General features: G+C 38.9%; 1 protein-coding gene across 1 annotated transcript in view; it reads right to left on the bottom strand.

Annotated features, from left to right (window-relative positions):
• SEZ6 (seizure related 6 homolog) overlaps positions 1-18,590 on the bottom strand; it is a 930,588-nt gene that overhangs the window by 94,220 nt on the left and 817,778 nt on the right. Inside the window, exons 5-9 of the mRNA XM_082244641.1 lie at positions 8,782-8,967; positions 6,171-6,339; positions 5,217-5,383; positions 4,798-4,992; positions 652-790 (exon numbers count right to left, since the gene is read on the bottom strand). Of these exons, the coding sequence (XP_082100767.1) occupies positions 652-790; positions 4,798-4,992; positions 5,217-5,383; positions 6,171-6,339; positions 8,782-8,967 (856 nt within the window). The remainder of the gene's footprint in view (positions 1-651; positions 791-4,797; positions 4,993-5,216; positions 5,384-6,170; positions 6,340-8,781; positions 8,968-18,590) is intronic.

Genomic DNA, 18,590 nt, shown 5'->3' with positions numbered 1-18,590 from the left:
TTTAATACTTCTCTCTAATATTATCATGGCATGGATTACCTTTTTTTTTATATTGAAACATTTGTGTGAGGCTTTTTCTATATATTGTCACCTTTATTAATAAAGAGGAAATGTGAAATGGCCCAGGTTCACTTTTTGAATTGGATCCCAGGGGAGCAACCTCTTTCTACACGATCTTTCAACTTAGAAAATCCAATGACAGCAACCAAAAGCTTAAGAAAAAAAAAACTAAATAATTGACCGAGGATTAAAGGATTAAAGATGTCCATAAACACAGGATAATCTTTTCTGAAGCAAGCTGATTACGCTGGGATCTGAAAACGGTTATTAAGTCTTAGACAGTCTTCAACCTTTGCAAACACCTCCTGACCGATCAATTTTGGTGAAAGAATTGATTATCCAGTATAGACTTTTCCAGGTAATCAATATTCTTTCTCCTAAATAAGGCCAATGCTGGGCCTGTCTGGTCATTGGATAACATTCACACTCAGATGATATGTTTAGCCACATTTCATGTTCCATGATGAATTAGTCTTCCATATGAAACTTCCAACCACAAAATCATCACCAACTTAGAGTTCCTTAAAATGATGTTCATGAAACAAACTGGGAAAACAGAAATAATTGATTGGATTATACATAAGGGCTTACACTTGAATGTCCAGAAGTATCCTTTTCTCTTCCTCTACATGAATACCCCAGATGCAGTCTTGTCCTTTTCCATAGGCTTCAGGCCAGTTGGGTGAAAGCACCACCCCTGCAGAGTCTGTGATTTCTCCACTGCAAACAGCTGAGACAACAAGAAATTATTATAGGGGTTGATTTACCAAAGGCAAATAGACTCTGCACCTTGCAAGTACAGTTACACTGATTTTGCTGCTGATTTCCATCATCCAATCATGTGCAAGAAAAAATGCTGTTTTTTTTTTCCATTTCCACCTGATTCGGTATTCTTTACAAAGCGACGCTTCACCACATTCAACAAGCCCTGGGGAAAATGTATGCAACTGCACTTGCAAAGTGCACAGTCTTTTTGCCTTTAATAAATCAACCCAATCTTGAGATGAATTTCAACATATTCATTTTATTTAATTAGGTTCAATTTATTTTAATCTGATGAATTTAATACATTTTTTAATTAAAATAACAAATCTTTCCATGTAATTCCTGGTACAGCGTAGTGTGCCGCTCAGGCTCATTCCGATATGGGATACAGTGCTTCACTTTTTCCACATTTTGTTACACCCTTATTCCTAAATGGCTTAAATTCATAATTTTCCTCAAAATTAGTGACAATAGTGACAACGTCAAAGCAGTTTGTTTGAAATCTTTGCAAATTTATTAAAAATAAAAAACTAATATAATCCCATGTACATACAGTCAGGTCCATAAAAATTTACAAGGAGCAGATAAAAGGTCCAGAGTTCATTTCAAGTGTGCTATTTGCATTTGGAATCTGTTGCTGTCAACTCTCAATATGAAATCCAAAGGCACATGACAGCCCGCCTGGAGTTTGCCAAAAGACACCTGAAGGACACTCAGACCATGAGAAACAAAATTCTCTGGTCTGATTAAATAAAGATTGAACTCTTTGGCCTGAATGGCAAGCGCATGTCTGAAAGAAACCAGGCACCACTTATCACCTGGCCAATACCATCTCTACAGTGAAGCATGGTGGTGGCAGCATCATGCTGTGGGGATTTGTTTCAGCGGCAGGAACTGGTAGACTAGTCAGGATCGAGGGAAAGATGAATGCAGCAATGTACAGAGACATTCTTGATGAAAACCTACTCTAGGGGGTTCTGGAGCTCAGACTGGGGGAAGGTTCCTCTTCCAACAAGACAACGACCCTAAGTACACGACAAAGATAACAAAGGAGTGGCTACGGCACATCTCTGTGAATGTCCTTGAGTGCAAAACAGAACAACAGAATAAAGGCTATGAATACTTATGTACATGTGATTTATTTTTTTATTTATTTATTTTTATTTTTAGTAAATTTGCAAAGATTTCAAACAAACATCTTTCATGTATTAATTATGGGGTATTTATTAATACAGTGCAGTACAGTACAGTACAGTTACTGACCATAACCAAATCTGCAACAGTGATGATTACAAAAAATATATACATATCTATCCCCAATGTAAACATAAAAACAAAGCAAATAAAGTCTTTCAATCAATATGGATAAGGGAAGTGAACCAATGCGCTAACCAATAGGGGAAAAAGATATTAAGTATAAGGTGTAACTGTGTAGAAAAAAAAGGGGGATAGCAGCCAATTTATGTAGTGTCACCACATACAACAGCTAATTAAGGTATAAAAAAATTGGCGCTAACATAACATGATAAAATGACATAAAAGAAATCAAAATTAAATAAATCATTAATTAGGACCAATATAAATGTGCTTGATTCAATGAAGTGCGTACACATGCTAGTTAAAAATATAAAAGTGAAAAAATTCACACAAAAAGTGCAATAATTCAACGGAGAACTACTCTTCCAAAAAATCTTTAGTGATAATTCGTAAATAAGTGAAAAAGTGTCACACTTGCTCAAAGTCCACAATGAATAAGTGACAATAAATGAAAATAGAACACGTGTGTTCTGTGCACACTCCCAGGCACCAGCATGCACCAATCCAGCTATGAGTGCAATGGCCGCTCACCTTAATGAGGGATAATTAATCACATTCATGAGCTGATACCGGTGGGGAGAACTTACCTTCCAGCTTGGGAATTATGTGAATATGATTATTTATCCCTCACTAAGGTGAGCGGCCATTGCACTCATAGCTGGATTGGTGTATGCTGGTGCCTGGGAAGACACATGTTCTATTTTCGTTTACTGTCACTTATTCATTGTGGACTTTGAACAAGTGTGACACTTTTTCACTTTTTTAGGGATTATCACTAACGTTTTTTTGGGAGAGTAGTTCTCCTTGAAATTATTGCATTGTTGATTTCTTTTATGTAATTTTATCATGTTATGTTAGCGCCAATTTTTTATACCTTAATTTCAACCAATATGAACAACCACCATGCTCTTTACTCCCCTTATTTTTAAATCAAAGTGCAATCCCACCACCTGGTGAAATGCCCGCTCACCAGACAATAAATATTCAAGGCTTTTCTCTATCTTTCTTGTTGTCCACAACGGGTGGATCTCCTTTTCTTCTCCTGGGATAGATTACTCCTCACCACAGACTGTCGGGGCTTTAAGCTGGATACACGCTATACAATTTTCTTTAGATTTTTATCTTTAGATTTACCAAAATCATATAATATGAGGTCAAACCTAAAACACTTTCAATTTGTATGCAATCAGATGGGCGCTTGCACTACATAGTTGAAGGTAAATCTAAATTAAATTTAACAACAAAAGTTGTACAGTGTGTATCCAGCTTAACACTCTTTTTGCTGGCTGCTCTCATTAAAATACTCTCCTCCTTTCTACTCCTAGGATCGATCATTTCTTTTCACCATTATTTCACCACATGAAACAAAAAGGCATCTCCATAGTGCTCTCCATTTAAAAGCTTTATTAAAATACCCCTTAATAAATTACACTTACAAGGCAAACAATAAAAATCAGGCAATTTCCCTCTGCGTCAGAAAAGCTCACCACTCGCAGTGGCTCTGTGACATTACAGGGTGGGCTTCTCCCTCCTATACGCGTTTCGCTATGTAATTCGCTTCTTCGTAGGATGGGAAAGCCGACCTCTGGCCAAAGCTCTTATATCAATATGTGTTACCATGGAAACCTCCTAAGCTTCTTCTCGACTGTCCAACGTCTATATGAGTCCGCCCACTTCTTGTGGACAACGGAACAACCAATTTAAACAATATCCTACTCCCATGTTCCTCTCTACTATAACCATCTACTTAAATATAAAGGACTCACATAGCTTTATACGAACTGCCCTGCAGCATATTTTTATATTATATTTTTTTTTCTCTTTTAGAGCAAACTGATTTGAAAGCAAAATATATAGCAAAGTTTATAAAAAAAAAAGAGAACTTATGTTTTGGTGACATTGAAAGAAAATACTCCCAAATATTATCCAACTTTTTGAATGAATCTGAATAAATATATTTAATGAATTGCATCTATAGTATAACTTTTTCAGAAAAGGCTTAAAAAAGGCATAACCTATGTCACATGTATGCAATGAAGTTAAATGTGAAAATAAAAGGAAAACTATATGGGCCCATTCACACTTACACAGTGTGAATCCAGCACTTAAAGCCCAACTACAGTCAGAACTTTTAGATAGATTTTGGTAGAATTAGTAGTCAAATTTTTTTTTCTATTACCCCGTTTTAGAGATTTCATCTTACTTCCTGCAGATTGACTGTAATTGAGACAGGGAGACACAGACAATATAATAATAACTTTTAGATTGTAAGCTCTAACGAGCAGGGCCCTCTGATTCCTTTTGTTCCAAATTGTAGTGTAACTGTAATGTCTGCCTTCATTTTGTTAAGCGCTGCGCAAACTGTTGGCGCTATATAAATCCTGTATAATAATAATAATAATAACTTGACATACTGTATGTTCTAACATTCCCCATTTTTTAAAACAGGTGTTTTTCTGCAGTCTGTGTTCCCACTGGTAAGATTTCATATCACTTTCTGTATAGACAAGATGTGGGGGGAACACAGACCACAAAAAAAAAAAAAAAAAAAAAAAACTGACAGAAGTTGTTACCCTTTCCCAGTTTGGCTGTAAAAATATGAATTTTTAGTGAATTAGGTGTCACAATCTGGCATAATGTTCATTATTTTCTCACCTCTGCATGCTGGTTCTGTCTCATTCCACTGAGGATCTCCTGAGTCTTGACACTCAATGATGGTGGACCCTTGTTCCAGTGTATAGCCTGGATCACAAGTGAACTCCACTACTGTTCCCACAGCAAAGGTAGGATCACTGCTGGTGAAGTTACCATATTTAACGAAAGGTTCATAACAATGACCTTGTTCATAGGCTGGAAAAGAAAATACAAATATCAATTAACTCTACAGCAGTACTGGATCTCTGAAGCTGCTAGCCTGAGAAGAAGAATTAGTGCATTATTTGTAAAGGTCAAGCCTGCAAGGCCACTATAATTTATGGCCAGTAGGTCTAGTGGTCCTCCAGGAAAAACAATTAAAACTGATGAATTAAAATAGTATCCTAATTATGAAAGAAAAAAAGGATAACCAGTTTTACCTTGATAACGAAGTGCTACACCTGTAGAGGTGCCACTACTGTCGGTTGTTAGCTCTATAAAGAAGTACCGCGCAGTACTGAGAAGGCCTTCAATTGGGAGATATTCCACTTCATAGGAGTCATAGATAGGTGGGGAATCTATTGTATTCCCATCTCGGATAATAAGCCTGGAAAAACATCAGGAATATTAACATAGCAATAAAGGAATTAGGTCGACAAATATAATTGCAGCTGAAAACCAAGTCCCTGGATCCGGTATATGGATGATATGTGGGTAAAATTAGAACTTGGTAATGCAAGCTTTTGTTGAGCACATAGGGATGTACTTTAAAAATATTCATATTTCACCAGGTAAAGTGCATGTACCTTTGTTAAAAAAAGAAAGGTGATTTGGCTATTTTGTCAGATGTATTCTTTTGATTTAAAACAGAAAATAAGCATTTGATCACTAGATGCCACGGAATATCATAGGGAAATCTTGCTTAGTGCTATTTAGAGGCCAAATGTGCTTTTTTCTGTTTAAATTAGGAAAGGCCTTCTGTGCCAGGACACCTGAGACTTCAGTTCTGGGTATACGGACCCGATAAACAATACATTATTGCACCATCAAAAATGCACAAACTGCAAGCAGTCCGAAACCTTTTGGCTTCACATGTGGTCCTGACAGACAGCAGCATGATGTGTTGGTAGCTTTGTGAGTTCCAAGGCAGCCCTGCAGCCTTAGACCATGACCTTTGTTAGCTCTTTGTTAGCTATCAAGATATCCTTAGCTTACAACCTTCTGTTTTATGGGATATTTACAGCTTTTCAATGCAGAATGTATAGACTAGTATTTCACTGTTATGTCATAATAAAGCAACTAGGCAGAGCTGAATCATTCAGAAGGCAACATAGGCAAGATTGCAGAAAATTAAATAATAATGATGAGAAGATGTTTAATGTGTGCTGTTCTACCTGTCATCATCCTCAGCTAAGGAAACCTTCTCGAAGTGCAGATGAAGTCGCTGAGCTGCTGGAGCCTCTAGAACCCAGTGGCAGGTTAGGTTATTGCTGTAGTTTCCAGGGAAGTTTGGTGACACAAGACGTCCAGTAGTGATGTTTCTGATGAAACCCCCACAGGCAGCTATGGACAACATTTAGAGTTAACAGTAAATGAAAATCATATCCAAAGCACATTTTTGCTTAAAGCACAAGAACTTTATAAGGTTCATCTTTAATGCCGAACCCCGGCATAAAAACCTTCATATAAATGTATTCCTTTATAGCCATTAAAGATACAAAAATCCACTTTGTATAGGCCCAGTACAGATATTACCTTGTGATATCATCACTGTGCTATACATAGCCTGTGCAGAAAGCAGAGCTGTGGGAAGTATCCGACGGGCCCTCTCATTACCGACTGCCTGTAGAAAACTACAGGGGGGCGGAAACAAGAACAGTCACTCTGTACAAGTAGGCAACAGCAGGGACCTGTCTTTATTAGAAGAGACAGTCCCGTACAGGGGAAAAGTGCAGAGGATCACTGCACATATATAGAAGTACATAAAGATTTAGGTAAGAATATACACATTTCTTGTAGTAAGACAATGTTTGTTTAGTTGAGATTTCCACTTTATTATTCCCTTGTTTCCGAAATGCTATGATACTTCAGTTTGAAATATCTATGAAATTTCCAATATAAACATGTTCTGGTGTACAAACAAGAGCAATTTACCTTGTTGCATATGAGCAGAAGAAAAGAACACACAAAAGGTTGCTCTCATGAGAGCAACGTTTTATTCTGCGGAGACTATAAAAGAAATTCACTACATGCATGCTTATTTTGTGGTATGCAAATGACCCGTACTGCCATAACATAGTAAATCTTGGTATAAGATGACAAAAAGAAATCAAAGTTTCCTCTTTACTCCCTCTTATTTTACCTTGCCTTGTGAAGTCCTAATTAGCAATTAAACAGGTTATGCCAGAACAATGTGAACGGAGATGTTGGACATGCTTTGAGCAGGAAAGTACTGCTAAGCAGTTATAATAAACAATAGGAACTATAATATAGGTCGAGCTGATGGATTTACTCATGTGTATCTGAAATTGGTGTCCTGCTGTGCAACTAGAAAACTCTTGTTATAACTATCGAGAACCAAAGATTGATATTACAGGCATGAAGGCAATACAATATAAGGCACACAATGCCAGTTCATATTGACATATTTTAAAAAAGACTTTGGTGTGGTCACACCAGGTATCTTCCAAGGTAAGGAGGGCGCACCCGCTTAGCGCATTACCTTTTCAAAAAAAGGAGTTTTATTTAAAATATACACATCATACTCACAAACACGATAGACATTTCAAGCAGATAAAGGTATAGGTCAACCCAGATGTCCACGTAGCAAGACCTGCTAGTGAACGACAGACATGGAATGGATATCTCCAAAGGAGGGAAGGAGGAAGAGGGGCCCCCCCTTGAAACGCGTCAGATCCTTTGGAACTATCCATTCCATGACTGTCATTTACTAGCAGGCCTTGCTAGGTGGACATCTGGGATGACCTATACCTTTATCTGCTTGAATTGTCTATCGTGTTTGTGAGTATGATGTGTATATTTTAAATAAAACTCCTTTCTTTGCAAAGGTAATGCGCTAGGTGGGTTTGCCCTCTTTACTTTTCCTTTCCAGAGTGCCATTCAGGTTCTCCCTGACCTGCTGAGAGTGGCAGCACATCCCACGTGGTGCCTGTGGTAGTGGACCTCCAGTCTCCATCTGTCATATTACCACCTCTCAAGTGCAGAAGCATTTACTTTCTTTTATCTTCCAAGGTAATCCTGATGTGTCTACTATTCAATCAAACCTCAAACATATGTACAGCACACAAAGACTTTCACAGAATTCTAGTTAATTCATTCTTTGTCTTTGAGGAATTCCAAGAGGAATGCAAATTAATTAATGACTCTCTGAGATATCACTGATAAATTAGTTATAGGTAGAGTCTGTAGCCACTCATTGGCGGCACTAGTAGTAAGATCGCCAATGTTCCTAGCTCTGATCCCGACCACCTTCTTATTTTAGAGTTCCCATTCACAGGTGTTTCCACTCCTTCAGTTACATTTCCCATATCTATTGGGTTAGTAAACAGTATGCTTTTTCTCCAGCATCTTAAAAAAACAGAAATATCAGGTTTAAGTATATTCACGTCTGCGTGAATTGACCCTTTAAGAATTTGTACATGAATTAAATGAAAAAAATAAAAAATACATGGTTTATTTTTTGTATATTTATATATTTATATTCATGTGTATGGGATTTTGACATCAGAGTGCTGTGTACTCTTTCATGCCCTATAAAGGCAATACAGTAACAAGAATTGTTTTTTTTTTTATATTTAATGGTATACAAATGTATTTTTTATTATTTAATAATAAAATATAATAGACTACCCTGCCTGGCTGACTTTTAGCTTCAGCTTATGTACAGGGGAAAATGCCATTTCTTTTTCCATATCCCTGGAGTGATTGTGAGTAAAGTGCTTCACTAACCTCAACATGAAAAGCCCAGTCTCATCAATCTCTTACCTATACACTGTGGAGCTTGGCTGCTCCAGAAAGGTCGGGTTGCATTTAGGCAGGTTAGTACATGAAGTCCATGCAGCTGGTAGCCGGTATTGCAGTAGAAATATGCCTCCCCTCCCGGGTGCAGACTGGTGACAGATATATCACCATAAGCTGGTCTTCGAGGGAAACCACAGCTCAGGAGATAGGCTGCAATGAAAAATAAATTATTCCATTTGGAAAAATGTCATCATGAATGGTTGATAAATTTGGTTTGGCATTTCATACTTGTCAGAATTTTAAACAATTTTTTTTAATTTGGTATTTTTAACTAGAATTAAAGTTGTCAGTAGAAATCTATACAAGTTCCATTACATCTACTGTATGTTTCAAGCCCCTCTGGGCTCTTTCAAGCTAGAAGCAACTCTGGTAGCCAAAGTCATCTTTATACAAGGTATATTCCTATTCTTAAACAAAGAAAAATATATTGTACCTGCATAAGTAGATGCATATTCATTCATTCATTCGTATACTACAAATGAAAATAATTTTCAGCTTATGGTTTGCAGATTATTTTTGCAGCTACAGTGGTCCTTCAAGTAAAGTATTGATTAAAGAGGAACTTAAGTCTTAAAAAAAAAGTCAGCAGCTACAAATACTGTACCTGCTGACTTTTTAAACAAAAAGGAACTCACCAGTGTCTGGGGTCCAGCGCTGTCTTCATACAGCTGGTAATTTTACAGCTTAGGTTCCTGGTGCCGCCATTTTGGAAATGGGAGCGGACTGTGACTTTTTTTTCCTAATCACATACTGTTTGTTAATTTTAAGGTAAAAAAACACAGCACAGTACAAAACAAAAAGTAAGGCAGGCAATATATTATGCCATTTTCTTTCCTTCAACCACAGGTTGAAGAAAAGAAAATTGCTTGATTCAGTCAGCGTTGATGGGGGAATCCTTCCTGCTGCGCCATTGTATTCTGATAGTGGGATCTTTCCCACCCATCAGAATGCAATGATCACTGCTGGCAACTATAGCTGTTGGCAGTGATCAAACGAAAAATACCTGACAGGCTGCAATGAAATCCTAAATGGCCTAACTTTTTGTGGTAACCTGGGAGGAAAAAGTGGATGTATGTATGGTTTGAGCGGTTTTACACACTTTACATCTTTTACAAGGATATAAAGGACATCTTCTAAGATTTTCAAACACTTTACTTGTGGCCGGGGTTGTTATAGGATTAGGTGCTATAAGGTCTTTGAGGGAGCGTGCCTTTTTTAAAATAACCTGTGGAACATCCACTTTATCTTCCCAGGTAAGCACAAAAAGTTACACCATTCAGTATTTCATTACATGCCAAACAAAATATATCTTTTACGCTGTACATGCAGTCTTCAATATGTAGAAAGGGCCACATGACCCTTAAATGTTCGTATTGGCGAACATCTGGCCAATATTAGGAAGAGTTTTCTAAGCATTTTTCTCAGTGCAGAAACCCTTCCACATTGCAGGTTATTGGAGTTGAGAAATACACCACCCTTTGGATGGGAAGTAACCTCAAGAGGCAAATATCTTGCTGTGAAACACAGTGGGACGTCAATTCATTGATAAATAATAGCAAGATCTTAGCTCCTAACAGAAAGTCTCTATAGATTGGGTATTAGAAATTGGATGGGGTTTTGGGTATTTTTGTTTTTTTAATTGTATTTTTCCGGTAACATGAATTTTACTTTCAAATTTTTTATGTATATTTAAATGTATTATGTATTCACAATTTAATAGTTAATTGAGATTTTTTAAAAATAATAATTTGATACTCATTCATCATGTGGAGATCATTATCATTATTGTTGATGTTAAATACTTTGATCAAAAGTACAGCGTTTGTCAAATTTGATAGTTTATTCATTCACGTATATATAAAATTTAGGAGAATTTTTGATATGGTTCCACTAAGTAACAGTTTAAATTATGTCTTAATTAAATATGACCACACGATGAAGCTCTTTTGAGAGGGATTTGGTTTCAGAGATATTTAAATTGAAAGATTTTTATGTATAGATTTTTGTATATATTTTTTTAAACATTTTTGTATACATTTTTTTAAACATTTTTGGAAATTTGTCATCTTCTGTCCTTTTTAGGTATGTTCATTTTGATGGCAAATATAAAAGAAGAGGCCTTGTACTCTTTATGTATGAGATATCTTCATGACAGTGTGTCATTTTTGTATACTTTAAAGCGGAAGTAAACCCTCCAATCATTTTCAGCCAAGGAAGCTGACATCTTGGCCTCTATTTAATCTCCAACTGCCATGATGTTGCACATGTGATCAGTATTGACACCAGCCATTGGATGGTTTGGTAGTTTGGTTGAGAGCACAACCAATGTGACAGTTACATTCCCAGCACATTCTTAAACTCATTAAGAGAGTGCGCAATTAGACATATTAGGTATTGGTCATTTGCATTTGCACTTTATAATTTCATATGTGGTTTATTGATTTTTATTTATTTATAGGTTATCACATATACATGATTTGTTATTTATTTATTTTTAGCCCTTTTGGGTTACATAGTTACATAGTTTGTGAGGTTGAAAAAAGACATCAGTCCATCCAGTTCAACCTATGATGTGTGTGTCTGTGTGTTTGATGTTAACTGGGTTTGCACTGCTATACGCACATTTTTTATTGTGTGTTTAGTATTTGCAATTATTTGTTGCAATGGATATTTGTTTTTTGAATTTAAAGTACAAGCGCACGTAAACTTTTTACACTATTTATGGTCCAGTATTTAGGATCTTTGAGTTGCATCAGTTCACATTAGTTGTGTTGGCTAAGTGTGAGAATTTATATATTTTTTTCTGTCCCTTGATTTTTTGCATTAGCTATTAGACTACCAATGGGCCTCAATAAATTTTCCATTGTAGAAGGAATGAGGTGGCCCAAATCCAGTACTCATGTCCTCAATAACAGGAACCATAGGCCATATGGCATCCTCTGATTTGACAGATAATTTTGCCAGTGGAGAAGCCCCAGGTCTGGTGCTAGGCTAAATGGGGGGTAAAATGTGAAGACAGCCCATTCCAGTGTTTTGCCCTCTCTCCTCCCCCACTACTCCGCCTCCTTTCCTCCGCCAGCCTGTTTTTCCAGAGCTCTCCGGGTCTCTCACTGTGAGCGCTGGCTGTGCTGGGGCTCCCTGCAGGATCAAAACGCTCCCCTGCCTGGGCTCCTCTCCATCCCCAGTCTGCAGTGCAGCCCTATCAGCAGCAGTGAGAATTGGAAGGGAGAGAGCTAGGACAAAGAGCAGCCAGCAGGAATCGCTGCATTTTAAATTGACCTGGCCGTGGTGGGTGAAACTCTGATAGTGGGTGTAACATGTACCATGTTACAAAAGGTGAACTTATACTTTAACATAACTATTGAGTTTTACTTGCCCTTATCAGTACAGCTTTGAGTTCAAAAACTGAAAAAATAAAATGACTACAGCGCACTATTGATCAATGGCACGCTGATTGTGTAATACTTTTAAAAAAGGCACCTGATGTGGAAAAGGTTGCTGACCCCTGACATACGCCATCTATCTCTGGTAGAGGAGGCGCTGAGTTCCACACATTCTGCCTAGGAAGGCTGATCCCACACTATACGTACATCCATATCACCTCCATATACTGGAGTGCAGTACAGCTGCTGACCCCCACTATAAGATCAATAACCCATTACAGATTACTTTACTGGATCACTGCAGAGTGGGTTCACCAATACTTCTCCCCTCCTTTTCCATTTTTCCTCTCTACCCAGGGGAGAATCTCACACAATAGAAACTTTAACACAATAAGTCAAAAGTAAGGGGGAAGAGATTTTTTTTTTGTGCAGTGGAGTGATCTGGCAACAGGGCGCAGTCAAGGAACCTTGCACCGGCACCCAATTACAGACTTTTTTTAGACGTAATAACAGGTTGCGGTTGTCTGGGACATACCCAGGCAGTTTAACAGGGCTTAGGCAGCCACCTTAAGGTGCCAGGTTGGGGGCGGTAAAATGCACCTTCAATTAAGTAGACAAAATCCTTGCACCAACCTTGAGCAGCCCAGCCCTTCTGTGTTTGCAGAAGCTGTAGCAAGATGTAGGGGAATAGAGCGTGGGGCCTGGAAAATAGAAACCAGTCGGTGATACATTATTAGCAGTTGGAAATCTGAAATCAAAGGATAGAAGGAAATGGGAGCCCCATAGGACTTTTTAAGGTATAGTCCAACCAAATAGAGTAAGCAAAGGAGTAGCAAGATATTAAATCAACAAATTTTATTTAAGAAAATATCTTTCAACAAGCATAAAAGGTGAAAAGATTCACCAAAAGTATTATAAAACATCAAAGAATTGTCAAAAATTCCAATGCAAGTACATATAGAACATCCAAGGACTCAGATATGCTCTAAATCTGGAACATAGGATTGGTCTCTAACAGTGAAGAGCCAAATCCGAAACATCCCAACATGTTTTGAAATTTACAATGATTTCTTCTTCAGGGGAGAGAGGAAAGGAGAGCATAATCTCTTTTCTATAATTATAAAATATATAGGTGTTAGCATAGTACATGGAATAAAATGGTCTATACCAGGGGTCTTCAAACTATAGTCCTCCAGTTGTTCAGGAACTACAATTCCCATCATGCCTAGTCATGTCTGTGAATGTCAGAGTTTTACAATGCCTCATGGGATGAGTAGTTCTGCAACAGCTGGAGGGCCGTAGTTTGAGGATCCCTGGTCTATACCTTAAAAATCCCTATGGGGCTCCTATTTCCTTCTATCCTTTAAAATTATATTGGGACGTGGCATCGTGCCTCCAATAGCCCATGGCACCCACCTAATTGTATTGTTTCTATGGGAGATTTGAAATGCACATCTACATGAAGCATTAACCCATGCACCTCTCCTGTCCATGCTCCTCAAGTACCTATTGTGATGCTGTAGAACAATTCAGGCGTTGCTTTGTAGAAACCATAAATATTCAGCCTTTATCTATGAGAACTAAACACTAATGTGAACAATGACATACTTGTACTGCAGAAAAACATAAAGAAACCAACACTTCAGACACAGTGTTTTTAAACACTTGTCATGTTTTGTTTGATATTGTCTTGTTTCTGGCGATTTTTCATACAGTGTGCCACATCCATTATTAAGTCACCTGCTTCAATTTTAGACTTTGATCTCTCTATTGTGGCTGCCAGCTTATAATTTTATAAAATTGAAGAAACCAACTGCTATGCTAAATCCACAGTAACAAAGCAATTGTATAGTAAAAACAAAAATATCAATACAAGGTCAATACAATACAAGGCTCCTCCATTGAAACAGTCATACACCATTTTTAAAGTGTATCAGGTTTGCCAGGTAATACAGCAGCTATTACTAGTATAGATAATTCTAACTGCCCATTCTAACTAACAATCTGGATGGGTCAAGTAAAATTGGTGTTTATTTACATAGAAGAATCCCTTTAATGGTGGCCACATACAGAATACCAAAATGATCAATCAGCTGATAATTTAATGCTACTAAACAAATCAGTCAGACAGCCCTAGAGCAGGGCCAGATTTAAGGCCCGTACACACTCCTCCGATTTTTCTCTCTCTTGCTCAGCGTTCATAACCGTTATTGGTTGACAGTGCATAAATCACAAAATTTGTTTTTTTTTTTGGGACATTTGTTCCTAGACTTCCGGGTCGTCAGCAACTTCAGATCATGCGCGGTCTTTCGTATCCGATTTTTCACGGACGAACTGCATACACATTAAATGAAAATTAGTCGTCTGGGGACGGACGATAAAAATTTTGGTGTTTGTCCCTCCGTTTTTTTTAGTTGAAAATGTCGGCATCGGCTGCTGAAAGTTGTGTACACACTAGCCGAAAATTGTATGATTTTACCTTGGACGGGAATTTTCGGCAGATTTTCTACTAGTGTGTACCCCACTTTAGACCTTGGGGGCCTGGGGCACTTCAGGGGGCCTCTCATATTTAGTCGTGTATACACAGTTGTTTTACATTCTCAATGACACAAGGCAATTTTAAGCTCAAACATGCACGCTCACATACAGTCATAGGCCACCATCCTTCAGGGCCGTTTTAATAGCATCATGAGACCCTGGGCAAAATAATACAATGGAGCCCCTACCAGCCTGCCCCAATTTACGCACCTACTCTCAAGAATTAAATCATAAATATTTGATAGAATTAAACGTATCTTTATTAGTACTTTCAATAAAATCAATTTTAAACAATGAAAAAACATGCCATAAATCAAAGACTTATCAACACGAAGGGCACAGTATTGGGGGGGGGGGGGGTGTATGGCAGAAAAGCATAGTACAGGAAAGGTCAGGAGGGCACAGTGCAGGTTCTTGGACACTCAGCAAATCTTGCGACTATCTCAGCATATCTGGGAAATTGGCAAGTATGACGTAATGTAAGATTATCTTGGGGCCCCTATGCCCATGCATTAAGACAGCCCTGACTTCCTTAAGAGTGTAAGTGCTCTATGTTTGGTTCGCTTGAGCTTCCAAAATCCGTTTTTAAAAAGTTACAATATACCAGCCCAGAGTAAAACTTTTTACAAACATTACTTCCTAAGATACATTTCTAAATTAAAGGTTTTTTTTTTTAAATTATTATCCATGTATGATTTTATTATTATTTGTTTATTTTTTTTAATATAATGTTCTATATTGTTTTATATTATTTATGTAAAGAGGGGGGCCTTCTGTCAGGGGGCCTGGGGCTGTTTCCCCTTTTGCGTCCTTTTAATCCGACACTGTCCTAGAGCCTAGAAAAAGCTGACATAACTCTAATTTCTGAAAGTAGAGCTATGTCAGCAAATGAGTTCCAAACCTTTTGGGGAAAATGAAGCAGGCTCTAGTCATCACTAGAGGCTAGAGGTAGTGATCTCCAGCCACTAAAGATTTCATGCTACTGAAGGTGCTTTTAAGAAAGTATTTACCATGTTTTTACGGATAGTGGAAATAGGTGGTAATGTTTTTTTTTTTTTTTCCAGTGACATTCAGGGGTTTAACTCTGGGCTCTTCAGGGTCCCGGCTAGCAGCATTAGGTAACACTGAAAGTGTGTGTAGCTCAGCCAGATGTTCCCTTGCTGGAATCGCAGTGATGGATTATCTGAAATAAAGTTATAATGCCCCATCTCCATCTTGCTGTGGATTTCCCAGACTGGGTGTTTGGCACCACTCATTAGCTCGCAACTTGATAAATTATCCGTGCGGCTTCCCTAATGGGACCTATAAAATATTTCCTCTGTGTCTATGGCACTTCCTCCAAAACACAACAGATAGCGAAGAGAGAGATCTCTCGAGGGGAATTGGCAGGGAATGGAGAGTAAATGTGGAGCTTCAGTCACAGTCCGCACACAGTGATAGATTTCTTCCTATTATATCTGCCGAGAATGGTAAACAAAGCAGAATACAAATCTGCAACAAACACACATTACTTGTTATAAAGGGTCAAATGTATTCGTTTTTTTTCCCGCACAGCCTTTGACCGCAGCGAATATATTAGATTCTTCCTGGTGCCGTAGGATAACAACAGCCTGTAGTTGTTTGAAATAGCCAGGGTACGATTAACAGGTCTAAAATGTGTGCAACCCTTGCCATCTTTATTCTTAGTATTACAGCTCACATTACATAAACATCGCTGAAATTATTGCACATACATAGTATACTGTATATAATAGGAGTATATAATATATAGCAAAATCACAAGGATTTTCATCAGCCTGGGGCAGGTCAAGGCATAGGAAAAATAAACGACTAGGCCTCACAAAGTAAACCCACTTAATAAAATGCTTAACATATACCCAGTGAAGTGACGGTCATCAGGTGATACACAGAAATTAAACAAATCCTTCTAAATAGGATGTACCTGTCTATATTTATCCCTCTTTCTTCTACTGTACATCAGTTCAAAGTCCATAATTTACACAGCTTGTCTGAGCTACCAGAGGCAAAGAACGGGGATCTGATATCACACACTGAACAGCTCAGAGAAGACAGCTGAGTGTAATCTGAGATCTGAGTGGAGAGAATAGACAAACAACCCTCTACATCAGGGGTGTCAAATGTTCATTGAGGGCCGCATTAGCACTATGGTTGCCGTCAAAGGGCCAGTTGTATCTGTAATACTACAAGTCCAGAGCACCCCACCCCCTCTTACGTCAGAAGTCAACAGTCCCCCACCATCAGAAGTCAACAGTCCCCCACCCTCCCTTACAGTGCACCCCCTACACCTTGTGCTGTTGGAGAAGCTTGGGGTGGAACTGGGAAGCAAAAAGTGCAGGGACAATAGGAGGGCTGGAGTCAGCAGCTGGGGTCTGCTGAATGCTGAGACCAGGGAAGGCAGAGACGAAGGGGTGATGCAGCTGCATAGAGAGGCACAGGATCTGTAGGAGGAGTAATGACCTCCTCTCTGCGGCTGCATGGAGAAGAGCAGAATCTGGCAGAATTAGTTCTGTCCTCCTCCCTGCTACCAACTGTTTAGACAAGGTGGGGGCAGAGACGAGGGGGGTGCCCCTGCTGCAGGAGAGGTGTGGGGACCACATGAAATTGCCTGGAGGGCTGAATCCAGCCCATAGGCCTTGTGTTTGACACATGTGCTCTACATAGTCTCATAGGGAAACATGCACAGCTGAGGCTGCTAATCACAGGCTGTGTGCTTCCCCATCCCCCATGATCCCTTGGAGTAGGCGCAACCTGTCAGAAATTAATCATTCAGATAGCAGAGGATTGAGGCAGCAGACAGAAAACAAACTTGGTGCTATGGATTGAGGCAAGTACACACTATAGAAGGATATGCTTTGTTTATTTTTCATGCCAGAGGTTTACAACTACTTTAAATTAATCTGAGTTTAATACAGACCAGTTCCGCAGGGTTATTGGGCATAGTTTTTTTAAAACATTTGCATGGCATTTCATCCATCAAAACTCATGTAAATTTGTTCTGGGCAAAAGGGAAAAAAGCAAAATGTTCTCAGGCTAAATTCTTTGCAGTTTCGAATGTGTAATTGCAGAAAAAGCTGCTTTATGGCCACTAGAAGAGCATACTTATTTCCTATGATTGTCAGCGCCATCTAATGGCCATAATGCAGTATTTTCAGCATTTACAAATATAGATTGCAGAGAATATAGCCTAGGAACATTTACATTTTGCCCCATTCTCACTGAACACATTTACATGCAGTTTCAATGGACCAACAACTATGCCCTTTTTTTAAATAAAATACACCACTAAGTGTACTAAGAGTAGTACTTTCAGCCTCTCACCACATGATTCTGTGTTTTATAGCCTCCTACTTTATTATGTGTGGGCTCAAAGTGAGGACAATTATGATACCTCTATGACTAAGCCCTGTGGGCAGGTCAAAACAAGTCAGCGCATGGCTATCAGGCGGAGCTGTGGCCGAGGCTGTTTTTCACTTCCTATGCACTTGAAGTCCTTTGGTTTGTGGCAAGCTGGTGCTCCATGGGCCGGAGGGGGGGGGGGGGAGCAGACAGACCACACCAATCTGCACACCATACCCCCCCCGGACCACACCCGCTCCAGCCCTTACACCTTGCCCCCCTGGTCGCCAGCTCACTCATCCTGAAATGTGGACAGCGGCGGCAGCTTTCCCCTCCACGGGTCGTGCTTCCCCTGCGTCTCCTCCCTCCTCCTTCTCCTTGGCCAACATCCTGGCTTCTCCTTTCGGCCAATAGGGAAACAGGTCTCAGGACCCGCTTCCTGATTGGCCAGGAGATTCCGTGTGACAATAGCGAGTATTCATTTGCTATTGTCAC

This window comes from Pelophylax lessonae (genome assembly GCF_965119305.1).
Source record: "Pelophylax lessonae genome assembly, chromosome: 2".
NCBI classification, from domain to species: domain Eukaryota; kingdom Metazoa; phylum Chordata; class Amphibia; order Anura; family Ranidae; genus Pelophylax; species Pelophylax lessonae.
The sequence above is the reverse complement of the archived record's forward strand: the minus strand, read 5'-3'. Positions and strand labels throughout refer to the sequence as shown.